The sequence below is a fragment of the Crotalus tigris genome, unplaced genomic scaffold (genome assembly GCF_016545835.1).
Source record: "Crotalus tigris isolate CLP2741 ecotype Arizona unplaced genomic scaffold, ASM1654583v1 scf7180000017568.13789103, whole genome shotgun sequence".
Classification (NCBI taxonomy): Eukaryota; Metazoa; Chordata; class Lepidosauria; order Squamata; family Viperidae; genus Crotalus; species Crotalus tigris.
The window spans coordinates 1,013,082-1,031,282 of NW_024096479.1; the positions used below are offsets into that span (position 1 = coordinate 1,013,082).

An 18,201-nucleotide genomic window follows, 5' to 3' on the forward strand; every position below is an offset into this window, starting at 1 on the left:
TAAAGACTCGATTGCTTTCGCCTCCCTCCTCGGATCTCCGCCTCTTTCTGTCCCTCCGCTCTGCGTTGGAGCTGCAGAGCGGAGACCGGCGCGGACGTGGACTGGTTTGCTTTTGGAGGGAGGGCGGTCGGTCGGTGGTCGGTCGGGTGGGGGGGGGCGCGACCATCATGCTGGACTTTGTCATTTTCGCCGTCACCTTCCTGTTGATCCTGGTGGGAGCCGTGCTTTACCTCTGCCCGGTAAATAAGCGGGGTGTGAACCACGGGGGTGGGTGGGTCCGTAAAGCAAACCAAAGGGCACTTTCGCTGCCACGTACACGTTGCAATGCAATCCTAGGCAACTTTGCTCGGAAGTAAGAAGTTGGGGCTTCCTCGCGGACAAGTGAGCTGGGACTATCGCTTTGCAACGTCCAGTTCGTGTCTGGGACTGTCTGGAAGGAGCAGTTCCGTTGAGTTTCTTGGGACGAAGAGGTTTTGCGGCAGCGGTTTAATAAAGCTCCTCCTTTGTTCCTTACAGTTTTACTTTGACGGCCGAAGATGGGACAGAAACTATTTTCTGATCCCTTCCCCCGAGCGCCTATTTTGGGCTTTCCAGAGACCACCCACCTTGCTGCCAGTGAGACCTTCCCCACGAAAGGGTGTCCCATTCTGTCCCCCCCCCCGGCTATTTAATATATTTCTAAAGAGCACGGGAAGAGGATTCCCAAAGTTTTCCCAGCAACACCCATCTTGCTCTCTTCTATTCATGAAAAATCCGAGAAAACTGCAACGGATGCAGACAAACAAAATGGAAACTTAAGCAGAGAAGCCGTTGGTCGGTTGATTTATTCAGTCAATCACCCCACAACTCTGGAGGAAAAAGCAAATCACAGAAAAGGAGTTCAGTGTGTACTCGGTGTGGACAGCAGGTGGCAGCATTTAGCCAACTCTGAAGAAATAATGGACAGGATAGGATGGGGTTAATATTTCAATGGGAGACCACTAGGAATAGTGGCATTCTGGAAGAAAGTAACCATTGACTACTTCCATATTGTTGCCAAAATGTTTCCATTAAATCAAGAATCAAGCTCTATAACTTCCAAGGAGTGTTTATGTTTAATTTACAAGAACACTAATCCAAAGAGCAGAATTGGTGTAGGTGAGCCTCACACACCAGTAGGGTTCAGTTATTTTCTTTTTCTTTGATTAGTTTTCTTTCGCTTCATGTATTCTAATCTCCAGATGTATCCACAATTTCAATTTAGGATGAGGGCCAGGATCCTGTCAGGGATAATCTCTAATTGTGACCATTGACCACTGCAAAGCACCCTTTGAAAGGGATGTGAAGGCCCCTTTTCTGCCTCAGAGGGTGGACAGCTCAGTTGGGAAGAAGGTGGGCTTACATGGGTCTGTGATCTGCCCAAGGAGAGAAGAAAGCTTCCTGTGATGGGAGGGGCTTTGGGTCAGGAAGGGAAGTAGAGAAGGAAATTGTTGGCATGCCGGAAGTGGAAAGTCCAGTCCCTAGCAAGGATGGGAAACATTGGGGATGGGTGTTTATCAAGGGCTTGGTGAACTATTCCAAATCCTGGACATTAGCACAGTATCAAGGTTCTTCGAATGCAATTATTTTAAATTTTTCTGCCTTGGCTTTCTAAAAGAACTGCCCTTAGAGAGCCTGTAATATGAATTAAGATGAATAAAAATGTAAACTTTACAGTCTGGAAGATTCAGCACAAAAAGAAATAGGATGAGGAGGGAGGAGGAAAGATAATGTTAGATAGTAAATTAGATTACTATCTAAAAGCATAGAGGAATTAAGCTTCACTATCTAATATAACTTTTAAATTTGTTAGATTGCATCTGTAATCCAGTTTTGAATGGGAAATTGCCTAAAATATGTTCCCTTGAACTCCATGATGGATCAGCAACACAAGCAATTTATAAATTAACAATTCTGAATAGCTGGGTTTGAATGCAAATATATGTATTTAGGATTAAAATAAATTACAATCACATGTTTAATCCTGTAGAAGTTATGATAACTTGTAGTTTTACATTTGATAAAATCATAAGCATCTTGATTTAAGGAAATAGGCCAGTGATGGCGAACCTTTTAGAAACCAAGTGCCCAAACTGCAACCCAAAACTCACTTATGCATCGTCGGGTGCCTGGTGGGTGTGCCCCATGGGGTGGGTGTGGCCCATGGGGTGGGCATGGCTGCGGTGGTAACAGCAGACTGGGTGGTACTAAAAAGTTCAATCAATTCCAACTTTGCAAGATTTTTTTTTTCTCATGAGAAGTTGAAATTGACTGATTGATTGAACCTTTTTTTTTTTTTTTTTGCACATGGTGGCGGAGGCCTAAAGTGAAAAGGTTTTATAAAACCCAGCTGAAGGCCTAGGACTGGGGTGACGGCGTGCATGCCCACAGAGAGGGCTCTGAGTGCCGCCTCTGGCACCCGTGCCATAGGTTCGCCATCACTGAAATAGGCTAAGTAATACGTTTCTTTTTTTGTTGACTGGATAATATTAACATCTTAATCTTTCCAATTATATTACCTTCTTTTTTAGCCTTCCCGACAAGCTTCAGGAATCCCAGGGATCACTCCAACGGATGAAAAGTAAGTTACTCCTTTCTATATCATTTCCCTTTTCTACACAGGTATGTGTCCTTAATATTTTTGGGTCCATGGGCACATTGCAAATTTTAAGAAAATGTTTAGGACTACCACATTTTATTTGGAGGAAGATAAACTTAGCATTAGAAATCCCTTTCCTGTTTCCTGTGTATATTATTGTCTATCTGCTTTTTTTCCTTCTGATCTCAATAATTGCTCTCCCTTTTTCTTTTAAAGACAGTTCCCTTGCCTACTCCATCCTTTTCCTAGCTGATTTTAGTTTTTATCCCCATCTTTTAAACAATGAAGCTGTAGTCTGGAGCAAAGTTTCTAAGACTGTTTGGATCAAGCTGGTTCAGCAGGGTGAAAAATATTTTTTAAATGTGTTGTCCATCTCAGCAATGGTAGTAATGCCTAATTGGAAATGAATTATTCTAATGAAACACTCTGGTCTGGTTGACATAATTAGTGGGTAGTGTCATAAACTATGCTTTAAATCCAGAAGTTTTGGTCTACAAACTGTGGTTTATGGGTTTTCTGTGCCCAGTTTACTGTGATATTTAGTTAATGAAATAGTTGAACAAATTATGGCTTAATGTTGTGATTCCATGTTAAGTTCTACATTTCTTCTTTGGAGATGCCAATGAATTTGCCCTAATCTCATCCTTTTTTTTATTCCAGAGATGGGAATCTTCCCGACATCATAACTAGTGGCAGCTTGCATGAGTTTCTGGTCAACCTCCATGAGAAATATGGCCCAATTGTCTCTTTCTGGTTTGGACAACGTCTTGTGATCAGTCTGGGGTCCATTGACCTCCTGAAGCAGCACATTAACCCTAACAGAACAAGTAAGTACTTTTCTCATGTCTATAATAATCTGAATCAGTGGATGGTATAAAATAAACAGTTTTGGGAGAACATGCGTTTTTTATGGATTTCATGAAGTCCATTGAATGTTATCCTCAGCTGCGTGATATTTAGACAGATGAATTCAGAAGAAAGGTTGTAAGGTGGAAAATTGTGCAGACTGAAATCAGGAAGCTGAGAAATATGAAAAGATCTGTTCAAATAAATAGAAGAGCAGTTCAGAAAATGGATAACCTACTTCCAACAAACTTGAATTGGCAAAGCAACATTCCCATGAACTCTAATTGATGAAAGTAACTTTGTTGTTGTTAATTGCGAAGTCGTGTCCGACCCATCGCGACCCCATGGACAACGTTCCTCCAGGTTTTCCTGTCCTCTACCATCTTCTGGAGTCCATTTAAATTCACACCTACTGCTTCAGTGACTCCATCCAGCCATCTCATTCTCTGTCGTCCCCTTCTTCTATTGCCCTCAATCTTTCCCAGCATTAGGCTCTTCTCCAGTGAATCCTTCCTTCTCATTAGGTGGCCAAAGTACTTGAGTTTCAACTTCAGGATCTGGCCTTCTAAAGAGCAGTCGGGGTTGATCTCTTCTAGGACTGACCGGTTTGAACGCCTTGCAGTCCAAGGGACTCGCAGGAGTCTTCTCCAGCACCATAGTTCAAAGGCCTCAATTCTTTTGCGCTCAGCCTTTCTTATGGTCCAACTTTCACAGCCATACATTGCAACTGGGAAAACCATGGCCTGGACTATGCGCACTTTTGTTGGCAGGGTGATGTCCCTGCTTTTTAGAATGCTGTCTAGATTTGCCATAGCTTTCCTCCCCAGGAGCAAGCGTCTTTTAATTTCTTGGCTGCAGTCCCCATCTGAGGTGATCTTGGAGCCCAGAAAAATAAAATCTGTCACTACCTCCATTTCTTCCCCATCTATTTGCCAGGAATTGAGAGGGCCGGATGCCATGATTTTGGTTTTCTTAATGTTGAGTTTCAAGCCAACTTTTGCACTCTCCTTCTTCACCCGCATCAAGAGGCTCTTTAGTTCCTCTTCACTTTCTGCCATTAGAGTGGTATCATCTGCATATCTTAGGTTGTTGATATTTCTCCCGGCAATCTTAATTCCAACTTTTGATTCATCTAGCCCTGCCTTTCTCATGATGTGCTCTGCATATAAGTTAAATAGGCAGGGCGACAGTATACAGCCTTGCCGGACTCCTTTTCCAATTTTGAACCAATCAGTGGTTCCGTGTTCGGTTCTTACTGTTGCTTCTTGACCCGCATATAGGTTTCTCAAGAGACAAATGAGATGGTCTGGTACTCCCATCTCTTTAAGAACTTGCCACAATTTGTTGTGATCCACACAATCAAAGGCTTTAGCATAGTCAATGAAGCAGAAGTAGATGTTTTTCTGGAACTCCCTAGCTTTCTCCATGATCCAGCGTATGTTGGCAATTTGATCTCTAGTTCCTCTGCCTCTTCGAAATCCTGCCTGTACTTCTGGAAGTTCTCGATCCACATACTGCTGTAGTCTAGCTTGTAGGATTTTAAGCATAACTTTACTTGCATGTGAAATGAGTGCAATGGTGCGATAGTTTGAACATTCTTTGGCATTGCCTTTCTTTGGAATTGGAATGTAAACTGACCTTTTCCAATCCTGTGGCCACTGTTGAGTTTTCCAAATTTGCTGGCAAATTGAGTGTAGCACTTTTACTGCATCGTCTTTTAAGATTTTGAATAGCTCAGCTGGAATACTGTCACCTCCACTAGCTTTGTTGTTGCTCAGATTTTCTAAGGCCCATTTCACTTCACATTCTAGGATGTCTGGTTCGAGGTCAATGACCATCTCATTGTGGTTATCTGGGATGTTAAGCTCATTCTTGTATAGTTCTTCTGTGTAGTTTTGCCATCTCTTCTTAATCTCTTCTGCCTCTGTTAGGTCTCTGCCATTTTGGTCCTTTATCATGCCCATCTTTGCATGAAACGTTCCCTTCATATCTCCAATTTTCTTGAAGAGATCTCTGGTCCTCCCTATTCTGTTGTTTTCTTCTATTTCTTTGCACTCTTCATTTAAGAAGGCATTCTTATCTCTTCTAGCTACTCTCTGGAATTCTGCATTCAATTGGGTGTATCTTTCTCTTTCTCCTTTGCCTTTCGCTTCCCTTCTTTCCTCAACTATTTGCAAAGCTTCCTCAGACAGCCATTTTGCTTTCTTGCATTTCTTTTTCTTTGGGATGGTTTTAGTTGCTACCTCTTGTACAATGTTGCGAACTTCCATCCATAGTTCTTCAGGCACTCTGTCTATCAGATCCAGTTCCTTAAATCTATTTGTCACCTCTACTGTATATTCATCAGGAATATGATTTAGTTCATACCTGAGTGGCCTAGTGCTTTTCCCTACTTTTTTCAATTTAAGCCTAAATTTTGCAACGAGAAGCTCATGATCTGAGCCACAGTCAGCTCCTGGTCTTGTTTTTACTGACTGTATAGAGCTTCTCCATCTTTGGCTGCAGAGCACATAGTCAATCTGATTTCTATGTTGACCGTCTGGTGATGTCCATGTGTAGAGCCGTCTCTTGGGTTGTTGGAAAAGAGTGTTTGTTATGACCATCGTATTCTCTTGACAAAATTCTATTAGCCTGTGCCCTGCTTCATTTTGTACTCCAAGGCCAAACTTGCCTGTTATTCCGGTTATCTTTTGGCTTCCTACCTTAGCATTCCAATCCCCCATGATGATAAGGACATCATTTTTTGGTGTTAATTCTATAAGGTGCTGTAGGGCTTCATAGAACCGGTCAATTTCATCCTCTTCAGCACCAGTGGTTGGGGCATAGATTTGGACTACTGTGATATTGAATGGTTTGCCTTGGACTCGAATTGAGATCATTCTGTCATTTTGAGGATTGTATCCCAGTATTGCTTTTCCTATTCTTTTAGTGACTATGAAGGCTACTCCATTTCTTCTGAGGGATTCTTGCCCACAGTAGTATACCTGATGGTCATCTGAGTTAAATTCACCCATTCCTGTCCATTTTAGTTCGCTGATTCCTAAGATGTCGATGTTCAGTCTTGTCATCTCTTTTTTGACTACGTCTAGCTTGCCTTGATTCATGGATCTTACATTCCAGGTTCCTATGGAGAAAAAATCTTTACAGCATCGGACTTTCCTTTCACCACCAGATATATCCACAGCTGAGCGTCCTTTCGGCTTTGGCCCAGTCGCTTCATTCTTTCTGGCGCTATTAGTACTAGCCCTCTGCTCTTCCCCAGTAGCATATTGGACACCTTCTGACCTGAGGGGCTCATCTTCCAGCGTCATATCTTGAAAGTAACTAAGTACATCTAAAATACTTCAGTTTCAAAATGTCAGGAGTACTTCAGCATTTGAAGCAATGTTAACAAGCTATTGCCAAGTGTGATAGTGCTAAATTTGTAAATGCATGGTTCTTTTGAAGACATTTTTTGTTGAACTACAGCAAAGTTGTTCACATTTGTAAATAGTCAGTGAAATACTGGTTTCTGCATTGCTTTTCAGTTAATAACTTAAAAAAATTCCTCTTACTAATTATTGTGGGACATCAGTTCAGTGAATGTAAGTGCCATAAAATGCTGCTGACACCTAATGGCAAGGATCATTTTAGAGAATTGTCCAGGTGAATAAAACCTGAATGATGTTGCTATTCTTCTGAATATGTCGTTTGAACAGATTTGAAAATGTAATAGGCATAATAACAGTTTATGGTATACAGCCTAATTCTAAATTTTATCACATTATTATGACAAAATCGTACAGTCACATTATTAATTATAGGTAGTCCTTGACATGACCAAAACTGAGTCCAAAATTTATGTTGCTAAGTAAGTTTTGCCCCTTTTTATGAGCTTTTTTTGCCAATAGTTAGCCAGTTACTGCAGTTGTTAAATGAATCATGTGGTTCTTAAGCAAATCTGGCTTCCCCCATTGAGTTTGCTTGTTGTAAGCCAGCTGGGAAGGTTACAAATGGTAATCACATGACCCTGGGACAGTGCAGCTGTCATAAATACAGCCTGAATTTTGATCACAGGACCATGTGACAATACACTACAATTGAGCCCAAAATTTATGTTGCTAAGTGAGAAATTTGTTAAGTGAATTTTGCCCCATTTTACAACTTTTCTTACCACATTTGTTAAGTGAATCACTGCGGTTGTTAAATTAGTAACACAGTTAAGTGTGATGACTCCCCCCTCAGATACCTCTCTAGATGTCAGCTGGGGTAGCTAATTGGAGGATGAACCGGTTCCTGGTATGTCAGGAGCTGAATTGATTGATGGCTCTGAGCAGTTCTGAGGGATTTGGCTGAGGCTCCAGGTGGGGAACGCATGCAGCCAGTCAGGGAGGAGGAAGAGGAGGAGGAGGAACTGCTTTCTATACATGATCCAAGAACATGTAGGGAAAAAAAAAAAGGCATATCAGCTAGACTAGTTGTGAGGAGAAAGCCTCGTCCTTCTTGATGGGCTGCACTGGAAGCTGGTTATTTAGCACAGTGGACAGATGGAGGCAATGCTAGGAACAACATTTTTGTTTCCTAGCTGTGTGTTTTCTAGTCATTGTGATTCCTGCCTCACTTTGGATTAACACTGTGTCTTAACTTGGATCGTGCCTTGGAAACTCTGCCTTGTAAATTCTCTTGTATTGTGGATTTAAGTTTGCCTGGTGGATTTATTTTGATTCAGAAACTTTTAAGTGCCTTATCGACTCTTTGGCCATTGGTCTGTGGACTAGCATTGGTTTGCTTGTGGCTGGACTTAATTGGGACAATTCTGAGTTTTGGTGAAGGGAATTTCTGGGGAATATTAATAAACTCACTAAACTACAGTTACATGTGTGTGAGAGTGAGCAGGATAGCACATTAAGTGAATCTGGCTTTCCCATTGACTTTGCTTGTCAGAAGGTCACAAAAGGTAATCACATGACCCCACTACAACTGTCATAAATATGAACCAGTTGTCAAGCATCCGAGTGTAAATCACAAGGCCATGGGGATTCTGCAATGGTCATAAGTGTGAAAAATAGACATAAGTCACTTTGTTTGGTGCCATTGTAACTTTGAATGATCACTAAATGAACTGTTGTAAGTTGAGGATTACCTGTACTGCAATGGATGTAAATATGAAAACCAGTCTTGTCACTTTTTTCAGTACTGTTGTAACTTTGAACAGTCACTAAATGAATGATCGTAAGTCAAGGACTATCTATATTTCAATCAATATGCTTGCTTTTTTCCCCTTCTGCTACCTGTAATAGGCTAAATATAACTATGTATGTAGAAGGAATGTCTTCATACAGTTCTTTTAGATGCAATCTCATGAAAGCACATTTTGTTTATTAAGGTACCAGAGGCAGCAGAGGCGAACTAAAATGGGGTAGGGATGCAACCCCTGTAGTGTTATGCAAATTACAGTGTACATGTAATTAGATACAGCTGCAGAGTGTGTGACTGGCTATAATAGCACATTGCTAGGTTAGGGAGGCAAACGTTTGAGGTAATAAAAATGTTGCCTTTGAGAACACAAAGGCAGCATTTCATAGATATTTTATTTTCTAAGAGTTACTTCTATGAGTTTATCTTATGCCTTGCTTCCCAGAACCTTTGCTCGCTTCTTAGTATCTTCTCTTAGCTCTGTCAATATTTTTTGAGGCTTTTTAGTGTTTTATGGCTGTGCTGACAGTTTAACACTGGGAAAGAGTATTTGGGAAGCAAGTAATGTACTTGCCTTGCCTAAGATCTTACTTCTGCATCCTATTTTCCCCACAACAGCAATCCTGTCAGGTGAGTTGGATGGAGTAAATTCCTGGTGACTCTTATGAATTAAAGCTCTCCCAGCTGTCCCTTCACTCTCTTGGGAAGATATGAAAGTTTGGGAGCTAGCAGCCCCTATAGTTTTTTTGCAGCTTAGCAGAGGTGTTAATCTAAACACATAGCAGTTAAACTTCTCATGATGCTTTTCAACAGATTCTTGCCTTTAACAAAGGAGTGTGACATTTAACAAGTCTGTTCTTTCGGTTCTTAGACATTTTCTTGGGCAAGCCTGTTTCTTAAAGCTGTTGCACATATTTTTAATTAGCAGTTCTTAAAAACATTTTGTATTAAAGACTTAGGTGAAGCATTATGTGAGCAGTGAGTTAGGAAGCCATTTTTTTTTCAGACAAACATTGAGAATGGGTGAGTGCTTCCTTTTTACTGTCCACCCAACTAGTAGATTTGTTTGGAGAGATGCTGTGCAGATCCCCTCTGAAATTGGAACTCCTCTCCTCCCCTCTCTCATGCTTGAAAGACTTTTTGTTGCATTTCTTCTCTCACCTGTTCGATGGATTGTGAAGAACGCATCACAGAATTTGTTTCCATTTTTCTATAACTTGCGAACAACAGAACATTAAAGTTGACATATCCTTTGGCCAGAAAATGTTGGCTGGTAAGCAGTTTTGCAGAGTTCAAGAAGCAAAAGATACAGGTAGCTGTCCCGAAGGAGATTACAGTCTGAGAAAACATGAAGAAATGAGATAGAAAGGCAAAATTGAAAAGAGATGTATTATTTGCTCTCTCTCTCTCTCTCTCTCTCTCTCTCTCTTGTGTTCTCAGTTTCCATCAGCATGGGAGCTTGCAACGGTATGGATGCCCAAGGCTAATGGCTCTGTAGTAGAATTTTGAGTAAGAAGGAAGTTTTCAGACAATTATCTTGAAAAAGGGTACCTATCATAAGGTTTTCCTCTCCTTCCCCTGTCCTGACCACTTTCTACAGGGGGACGATCGAGAGCATCCTGTCATACAACATCACAGTCTGGTTTGGAAGCATCACTGCTTCAGACAGGAAGGTGGTGCAGAGAGTGTTGAGAATGGCCGAAAAGATCATTGGCAGTTCCCTTCCTCCCATCCAGGACATAGCACAGAAGCGTTGCTTGAGCAGGGTCCGTAAGATTGCCTGGGACACTACACATCCTCTTCACGACCTGTTTTCCTTGTTACCTTCAAGGAGGAGGCTTCGTGGTATCCATAGCAGAACATCTAGATTCAGCCATAGTTTCATTCCATACGGCATTAACCTTGTGAACTGTCAAGCTTCCTCCTTCCATTATATATTCAAGATAACAGTATTTAATATTTATTTGCTACATATATGTAGGGATGTGGGTCTATATATATGTTCATAGTATGTTTAGGTGTGCGTCGTGTACGTGTTTCACTTTGAGAGCGGGCAACTAAATTTCATTTTTGATGTGTGCCGTTGTGCCAACAGTAAAAAAATGACAATAAAGGTTATCTTATCTTATCTTATCATATCATATCTTATCATATCATATATCATATCTTATCATCTTATCTTATCATCTTATCTTATCTCATCTCTCAAAACATCATGCTGTTTTGTTTCTTTCTAAAAACTACATTGATTGGAGGATAATTGAATTTGAAAGAGAAAGAAATCCCCCCCCCCCAGTCCACAAGAGCTGCAGGAAGGAAACCAGTTCTTGCCTTAGTGTCATTAAATCAATTTATAACTTTTTTGAAATGAGTTTTTCTGGAATTTTTTTTGTTATTCCATCTCTCACTGTTAACATAAACCTACCATTAAAATTATAAACTGATCATTTCTTCGTCAGTGGGCAAACATACAAAATCAGCAGGGGATCAAATACTTTTTCCCCCTCACTGTATGTTTTTTAAAGTACTTTTGTTGATAGCTGGTTTGCTACTGTGCTCTTACGGCTTTTCATTGACCTCTTTCTACTGACGCAGATGAAAGTCCTCAATTATACTTCTGCTACTTGTAAATTGCACTTCAAGCAAAGAAAAGAATTGGACAAAGATGAACGTCTCTTAAGCAGTAGAAATAATAGAAGCACAAGTTGTTTGAGTAGTTTAGAACTGATTTCAGCCTCTACAGATTGCAGCATGAGCTCTGCAGGATATTTTTCCTGGATTTTGTGTGATTTTTTTTCAGGTTCATATTGCTCATGACGTATTTGCCTTCTATTACTAACTCTTGCCAAGCTCCCTTGTTTAATGCACACTTTAATTTTGCACCATGCTGCTTTTGTTATGCTTGGGTTGGGAGTGGGTGGAAGTCAACAGCACCTAGAGGATAGAGGGGTCCCCCCTTTTTTTCTTTGAGTCACACATTTAAAGGGTACTTGAGCATTTACACAACAGCCAAGAAGGGAGAATAAAATAGCTCTATAGTGCAGTTCTACATATTTATATTAAGATGTAAATCATACGGAATCCAGCTTAGGTGTCTACTGCTGCTGTTACTTATTGAATAAATTGGGTATCTAGCTCCTGTTATAGAAGCAGGGACAAAGTATTTTTCTAATGGAATGCATCTATTTTATTAATTTGCTTGACTTATACCCTACCTTTCCTAATGGAGCTCAGCTTACATGAAAATCTCTTCTCATTTTATCGCCGTATTAACCCTGTGTGTGAGAGAGCAATTGGCCCAAAATCACCCAGTAAGCTCCAGTGCTTGAGAGTGGACTTGAACCCAAGTCTTCCTTGAGTCCATCTTCCAGTTTAGTACTTTGACTACTATGCCTTACTTACGCTTGTGTTTCAGTAGACTGTTTTTGTCAATCCTGCTCATCAGGAGCTCTATCATATGGACTTGGTTTTGTCCCTCTTTTCCAAAGATATTCAGAGGGGAAAAAAAGTGGCAAGATTATGATTGCAAGGTATTATGTTGAATAGAGATTATGTTGAGTAATAATGGTGGATGGGAGATCAGAACATTTGATAAGGCAGAGCTGGGTTACATAATGACTCCTTTTGGATTCCTCTAGTTCTGGCTGCAGGAACGCTTTGTTGTAACATAATTTGTTCTCTGTTAAAATAAGAATGTCCTTAGATTCATTTGGATTAGCATCACACGTCCTGTAATTAATACATTAGGAAACTCAAACATTTCTGCCAAATATATACAGTGTGATTGCACATGCATTTTGAAATAGCTTGTATGCAACCATCGTTGAAGCAGTGTTCCAAGCTGTGAGTCTCCTCCAGTGTCTATCAGACACCCAGGGTTAGCCTCGTGGCTGAAGTATTGTCAGTCCTTCTAGGTCAGTGTTTCTCAACCTTGACCATTTTAAGGCATGTGGACTTCAACTCCCAGAATTCCACAGCCAGCAATGCTGGCTGTGGAATTCTGGGAGTTGAAGTCCACATGCCTTAAAATGGTCAAGGTTGAGAAACACTGTTCTAGGTAAACCAGATGGGAAACACAACTAGGTGAGCTGAATCTACGTTATTGCAAGGCTACACATTAACAGAATCTTGCAAATCTGAAGGCACAAACTTCTTGCTGCCACTTTTAGCTGTCTGATCAATTAAGGCGATCCTTCCAAAGTTTCTTCTTCTGACCGTTAAGCGACTGCCTGCAAGGTCTTCCCTCTCTTGTCTGATTGTTTCCAAGGCAGCATCTCTTTCATTCATTCCTTCATTCCCCCACGGTCATCTACACATTCCATTACAGATATTTCCACCTAGGTTTGTAATGTAATCTTTTCTTTTAGTAAGAGACGATATAGGACTGAGACTTAAGGCCTGCATGCGTGGCCTTCTGATACATCCCCTGCTGCTTTGCGACCTCTGTGACCCTCAGTAGAGAGGTTTACCTGTGTCTAAACTTGTCTATCCACTGCTTCTCCTGAGAAACATATTGTCACCGGCATTATAAACTAGTAGCATTTTTGCAAATTGCCTTGGACAACAGATGGTTGAGAATCTCTGAGCATCTGATAGTACTGGGCAAAGGATATATTGTCAGCAGGCAAAGTGAGCTGCATAATCACTATAACCTGGAGCTGGTCCAGTTGGCATGAAGCACTGGTTGGGCTTCTGCTTTGTTCAATATGGATGAAAAACATACTTTAAGGAGGACTCCCTTAGTGGTCTGGTAAAAGTTACATTATGTCATTGAAGCGAGGGATAGGGTTATTAAAATAAAAATGAACATCTGCGGGTCTTACCAAGTTCTTGCTGATTCTTACAGGAGAAGCTGGTTCTACATTGCTTGAGTGCCTGATGAGATCACTTTCTTACTTTGAAGACACAAATTGTACTTCTTCCTTTCTTCTGCAGAAGGATTAGAAGAAGCTGTAAGCATGGGTGACTATTGACAAAAATGGTTATCGCAGATTTGGGCAATACAGACATTCCGGAACTGGACAGACTTGAACACTGGGCACTAACTAACAAAATGAAATTCAATGGTGAAAAAAGCAAGGTTCTACATTTAGGCAAGAAAAACCAAATGCACAAGTACAGCATAGGTGGCACCATGCTCAATAGTAGTAACTGTGAGAGGGACCTCGGAGTCCTAGGAGACAATCACTTAAATATGAGCCAGCAGTGTGCTGCAGCTGCCAAAAAGGCCAACACAGTGCTAGGCTGCATTAACAGAGGGATAGAATCAAGATCACGTGAAGTATTAATACCACTCTTCAATGCCTTGGTAAGGCCACACTTGGAATACTGCATCCAGTTTTGGTCACCACGATGTAAAAAAGATGTTGAGACTCTAGAAAGAGTACAGAGAAGAGCAACAAAGATGATTAGGGGACTGGAGGCTAAAACATATAAGGAACGGTTGCTAGAATTGGGTATGTCTAGTTTAACGAAGAGAAGGACAAGGGGGGACATGATAGCAGTATTCCAATATCTCAGGGGCTGCCATAAAGAAGAGGGAATTAAGCTATTTTCCAAAGCACCTGAAGGCAGGACAAGAAGCAACGGGTGGAAACTAATCAAGGAGAGAAGCAACCTAGAACTAAGGAGAAACTTCCTGACAGTGAGAACAATTAATCAGCTTGCCTCCAGAAGCAGTAAATGCAGTAAAATGGGAATACAGTTCTGCGTCTTCTTGTGTTATTGCTCTTGAAGAAAAATCAGTAATTTAGGTACCAATACTTAGCACCAATCCGATGTAACTAACTGCAAGCCTCTGAACTAATTTGACAGATTTACAGCAGTCTTCCTAACCTCCTCCTTTCCAGCAGAAGCAGTGGTTGAGAACAATGGGAACCAAAGTGAGGGAACTTCTTTAGAGCATTGTAGAGATTGATTGCATTTTTACTCTCTCTTTCAGCGGACCCCTTTGAAACGATGTTAAAGTCCTTGTTGCAGTATCAGTCTGGCCTGGGTGGAGACATGGCTGAGAGCTGCTTGAGGAAAAAACTGTATGAAAATGGTGTCACCAAGCTGCTGCCGAGCAATTTTCCTGTCATCCAGAAGGTGAATAGCTTCCTCTGAGGGCAGAATTTTGCTCAGGAGTATGGGAGGGTCTTCTTTCTAGGAAGATAAATGATTCAGAATAATCTCTTTAAAAGGCTGCAATGCATGGAGAAGAATCAGATGTTTTAAAGTTTTTGAAAGTTGCTTCTCTTGTGTAAGCAGTCAACTTTCTCAGAAGTGACTCTCCAGTATTAAAAAAATCTTGTCTGGTGCATTTCCATTTTATATTTTTCCTGTGTATTCAAGACAAGTTAAATTAAAACTTGAATGAATAGGCCTGCTACTGTTTTACCCCCCCCCCACTCCCACTCTGACACATAGTGGATTTTAGCAGAGCTTATATTTTCCAAACTAAAAACAATTGGCTTTTTATCTTTATTTTTTTATGTCATATTGATTATGCAGTAATTTCTTTGTTGTCAGTAATCCAGAGATGCTGAGAGTCAGTCGGCATATATATTTAGTATTATGATCAAACAGACAAATCAAGCAGATGTTTAGATTGGATTTAGCATTTTTATTCACTTATCAAATCCTTCCCAAGGACCTGGGAAAGGCAGATGTTTGATGGCATTAAAGATATTACTAGGATGTAAACTGTTCCAAATAAAGGTGCCTTTTGCAGATGTGGTAATATTCTCAATGCCAATGGTATTCAAGTGATGCTTGAGATGTTTTGGGATTGCACCCAAGGCACTATTCCTATTAATATTAAACATGTTTTAAACATGATCAGGATTGCACAGGCAAAAAGAGAGTGCTGTTGAAAAATTGGATTTGCCTCATTTTCCCTGCATAAACTGATAGTGAGAAGTTGTGCTGAACACTTTGAAAACCTTCACAGTCTGTCACTTAAAATTTAATTCTTGAAAATAATAGTATATCTGGACCTGTTCCAGTTGGGCTTCATATTGGAGCATAGTACAGAGCAATACAAGTTATTCTTGTCATGACCTTGGCAGAGCAGAAATGGAGATGTATATTGATTGCTTAGTGGCTTCTGATACTATTGACGGCAGTATCTTTCTGGACTGGCTATGGCTGATGTAGTTGTGTGGCCCCTGATTTGAATTGTTTCTGTTTGATTGTTTTAATCCAGTTTGCCTGCAGGGTTGTATGTTTTTACCTGCTTTTATTGTTTTGTATTGTATTTGTAAACCATCAAGAGTCTATGGGAATGGGTGGTAATAATATATTTAAATAAATAAATAACAATAACAATCTATTACTTGCCCAGCCCTAGTCCCAATCAAGTCAGTTTTATTCATGACATGTGGGTCACCAAGTTCATTTTTTATAAGTTGTGGTATCACAGAGATTCAGAAGCTCTGCAACTGGCATTTCCACTTATTTTTCTTGGAGGAAGCATCCCCATGCCCCTCATTTTTTTGATCATACAGATCAAATGTCTATTTATGTCCAGTAAAATTACTAGAGGTCTGTAATTGCACAGGTGCTCTCAGCATGCCTTAAGAATCATTGCACCTTTCCCAAAGCACCACTAGATGGGAGACATTATAACAGTAGCTCAATGCTAATCGGGCATTATGAGTTATGATGGATTTCATCAGAATGGTTTAAAAGACCTGCTTTTCTATTCAACAGGCCATGTAACAATATTTAATTTTTGCTTTTCAGTTTCATGGGAATATGTAGGGATAAAAAGATTAACACATATATTTCTTTTGTTTAAGCTGTCAGAAGAATTGCTAACAAAATGGCTAACCTTCCCTGAGTCTCAGCATGTGCCCCTCAGTCAACATATGTTAGGTTTTGCAATGAAGGCTGTTGCACAGACTGCTATGGGCAGCAGGTTTGAAGATGATCAGGAAGTCATCCGATTTCGTAGGAACCATGATGTGGTAAGTCTCCAGAAAGAAGAGACGGTAATATTCTCTTCAGTTCCATTTTCTACCACAGGGAGACAAATCACATAACTATATGTAGAAAGGCATTGGCTCAAAGACATAGCTTTGCTAATTTCTTTCAGTTATTGAATAAGTAGGTAACACTGCTTGGCTGGCTTTCGCTGTTCTTGAAAAATCTAAGCTAAATTGGACCTTGGATGGAAACCACAAGGAAATTCCAAGGCTGCAGACCAGGCTGAGAAATTTTAAAAAATGAAAACTCACTTCTATCTTGTTGCCAAGAAAGCGACATGGAATGTACTTGTGATCACCAGATGCTAAGGGTAATTTAGATTTCAATTTCTTAAAATAGGCTTAGATAGCCTGACCTGTGGGCCATTGCATGCCTTGCTTGAAGTGGAATATCTGCATTAACAACTTTTAAATAAAGATCCTTACTCCATTGAGCCGAGAGATATTTTCTTAAAATCTGATTGCGTAGAGCAAACCAAGTGCAGTTTTAAATGCAAGTAAAAACAAAAATGCCTTCATCAAAAACTAAAATGGCAGACAATGTGCAATTTCACTGTTTTCTTTCTGAATCAGCCTGCTCTACACCAATATTATTTTCAGTTTCATCTCAGACTTTGTGAAATATCTACAATAGTTATAATTAATATATTTAATTGTCCTATAGTATTTATCCATATACTTTCTATAAATTGGAATAAGTACTATACTACTTCATGTGTGAGGAAGTCCCTCTGTTTTTGTAATTAACAGAATAGACAGCTTATGAACCCATCCTAATACAGATAGTCCTTGACTTATAATCACAATTGAGCCCAAGATTTCTTTTTTTTTTTTATGAAGAAATTTTATTGTTTTTTTTCATTTTTACATAAAAGTGCTTAAGAAACAACATGGTGATTGGGCTATCAATTATCCAAGAACAAAATCAAAAATATATCACACAGATTAATTCCTTAAAAGTTTCCTCTCTATTTCCCACATATTATTTTACCAATTAAAATTATTACATTTATAAAAAAAAGCTCAATCAATCCAATCGGTCATTTCAATTATAAGAATCCAAGTCCTGTTTTTAAGCTTTACTATTTTAGAAATTACCATATTCCAGTTAAGCTTAGATAGACATATTAACACTTCAGGCATCATTTCTCTTTTCCCTATCATGATGGTTCTATCTAAAATAAATATATTATCCCAAAAAGCAACATCCTTACATTTTTTTAAATATAGCCTATTGCTTAAACTAATACATCATTTATTAATACTATTATTTCTCTTATCACAAATACCTCCTCTTCTCCCTCTATTACAAAATAGTTATCTTGGTTAAAATAAAGATATCAGTCCAAAGAACTACATTTCTGTCTATTTTAAATATATATTCTATCAATCAATTAAGTAAAATTTATCCCTCCAAATACTTATCATCTCTAATACCAAGTATTGTTACAAAAATATCCTTTTACAGAATCACCTATTTCATTTGTTATTAAAACAATCCAAGTGTCAACAACCTTTTTAACCCATTCAGTGGAATTTTAAACCACATTTTTAAACCTAACTCTAGCTTTCTTTCTATGCCAAACCGGTTTCCAA

General features: G+C 39.7%; 1 protein-coding gene across 1 annotated transcript in view; it reads left to right on the forward strand.

Moving 5' to 3' along the window:
* The first annotated feature begins 42 nt into the window (after positions 1 to 42).
* Positions 43 to 18,201, forward strand: part of LOC120313158 (cytochrome P450 20A1) — a 34,872-nt gene continuing 16,713 nt past the window's right edge. The window contains exons 1-5 of the mRNA XM_039354734.1: positions 43 to 239; positions 2,550 to 2,599; positions 3,278 to 3,444; positions 14,580 to 14,725; positions 16,420 to 16,587. Coding sequence (XP_039210668.1) covers positions 168 to 239; positions 2,550 to 2,599; positions 3,278 to 3,444; positions 14,580 to 14,725; positions 16,420 to 16,587 — 603 coding nt within the window. The 5' untranslated portion in view covers positions 43 to 167. The remainder of the gene's footprint in view (positions 240 to 2,549; positions 2,600 to 3,277; positions 3,445 to 14,579; positions 14,726 to 16,419; positions 16,588 to 18,201) is intronic.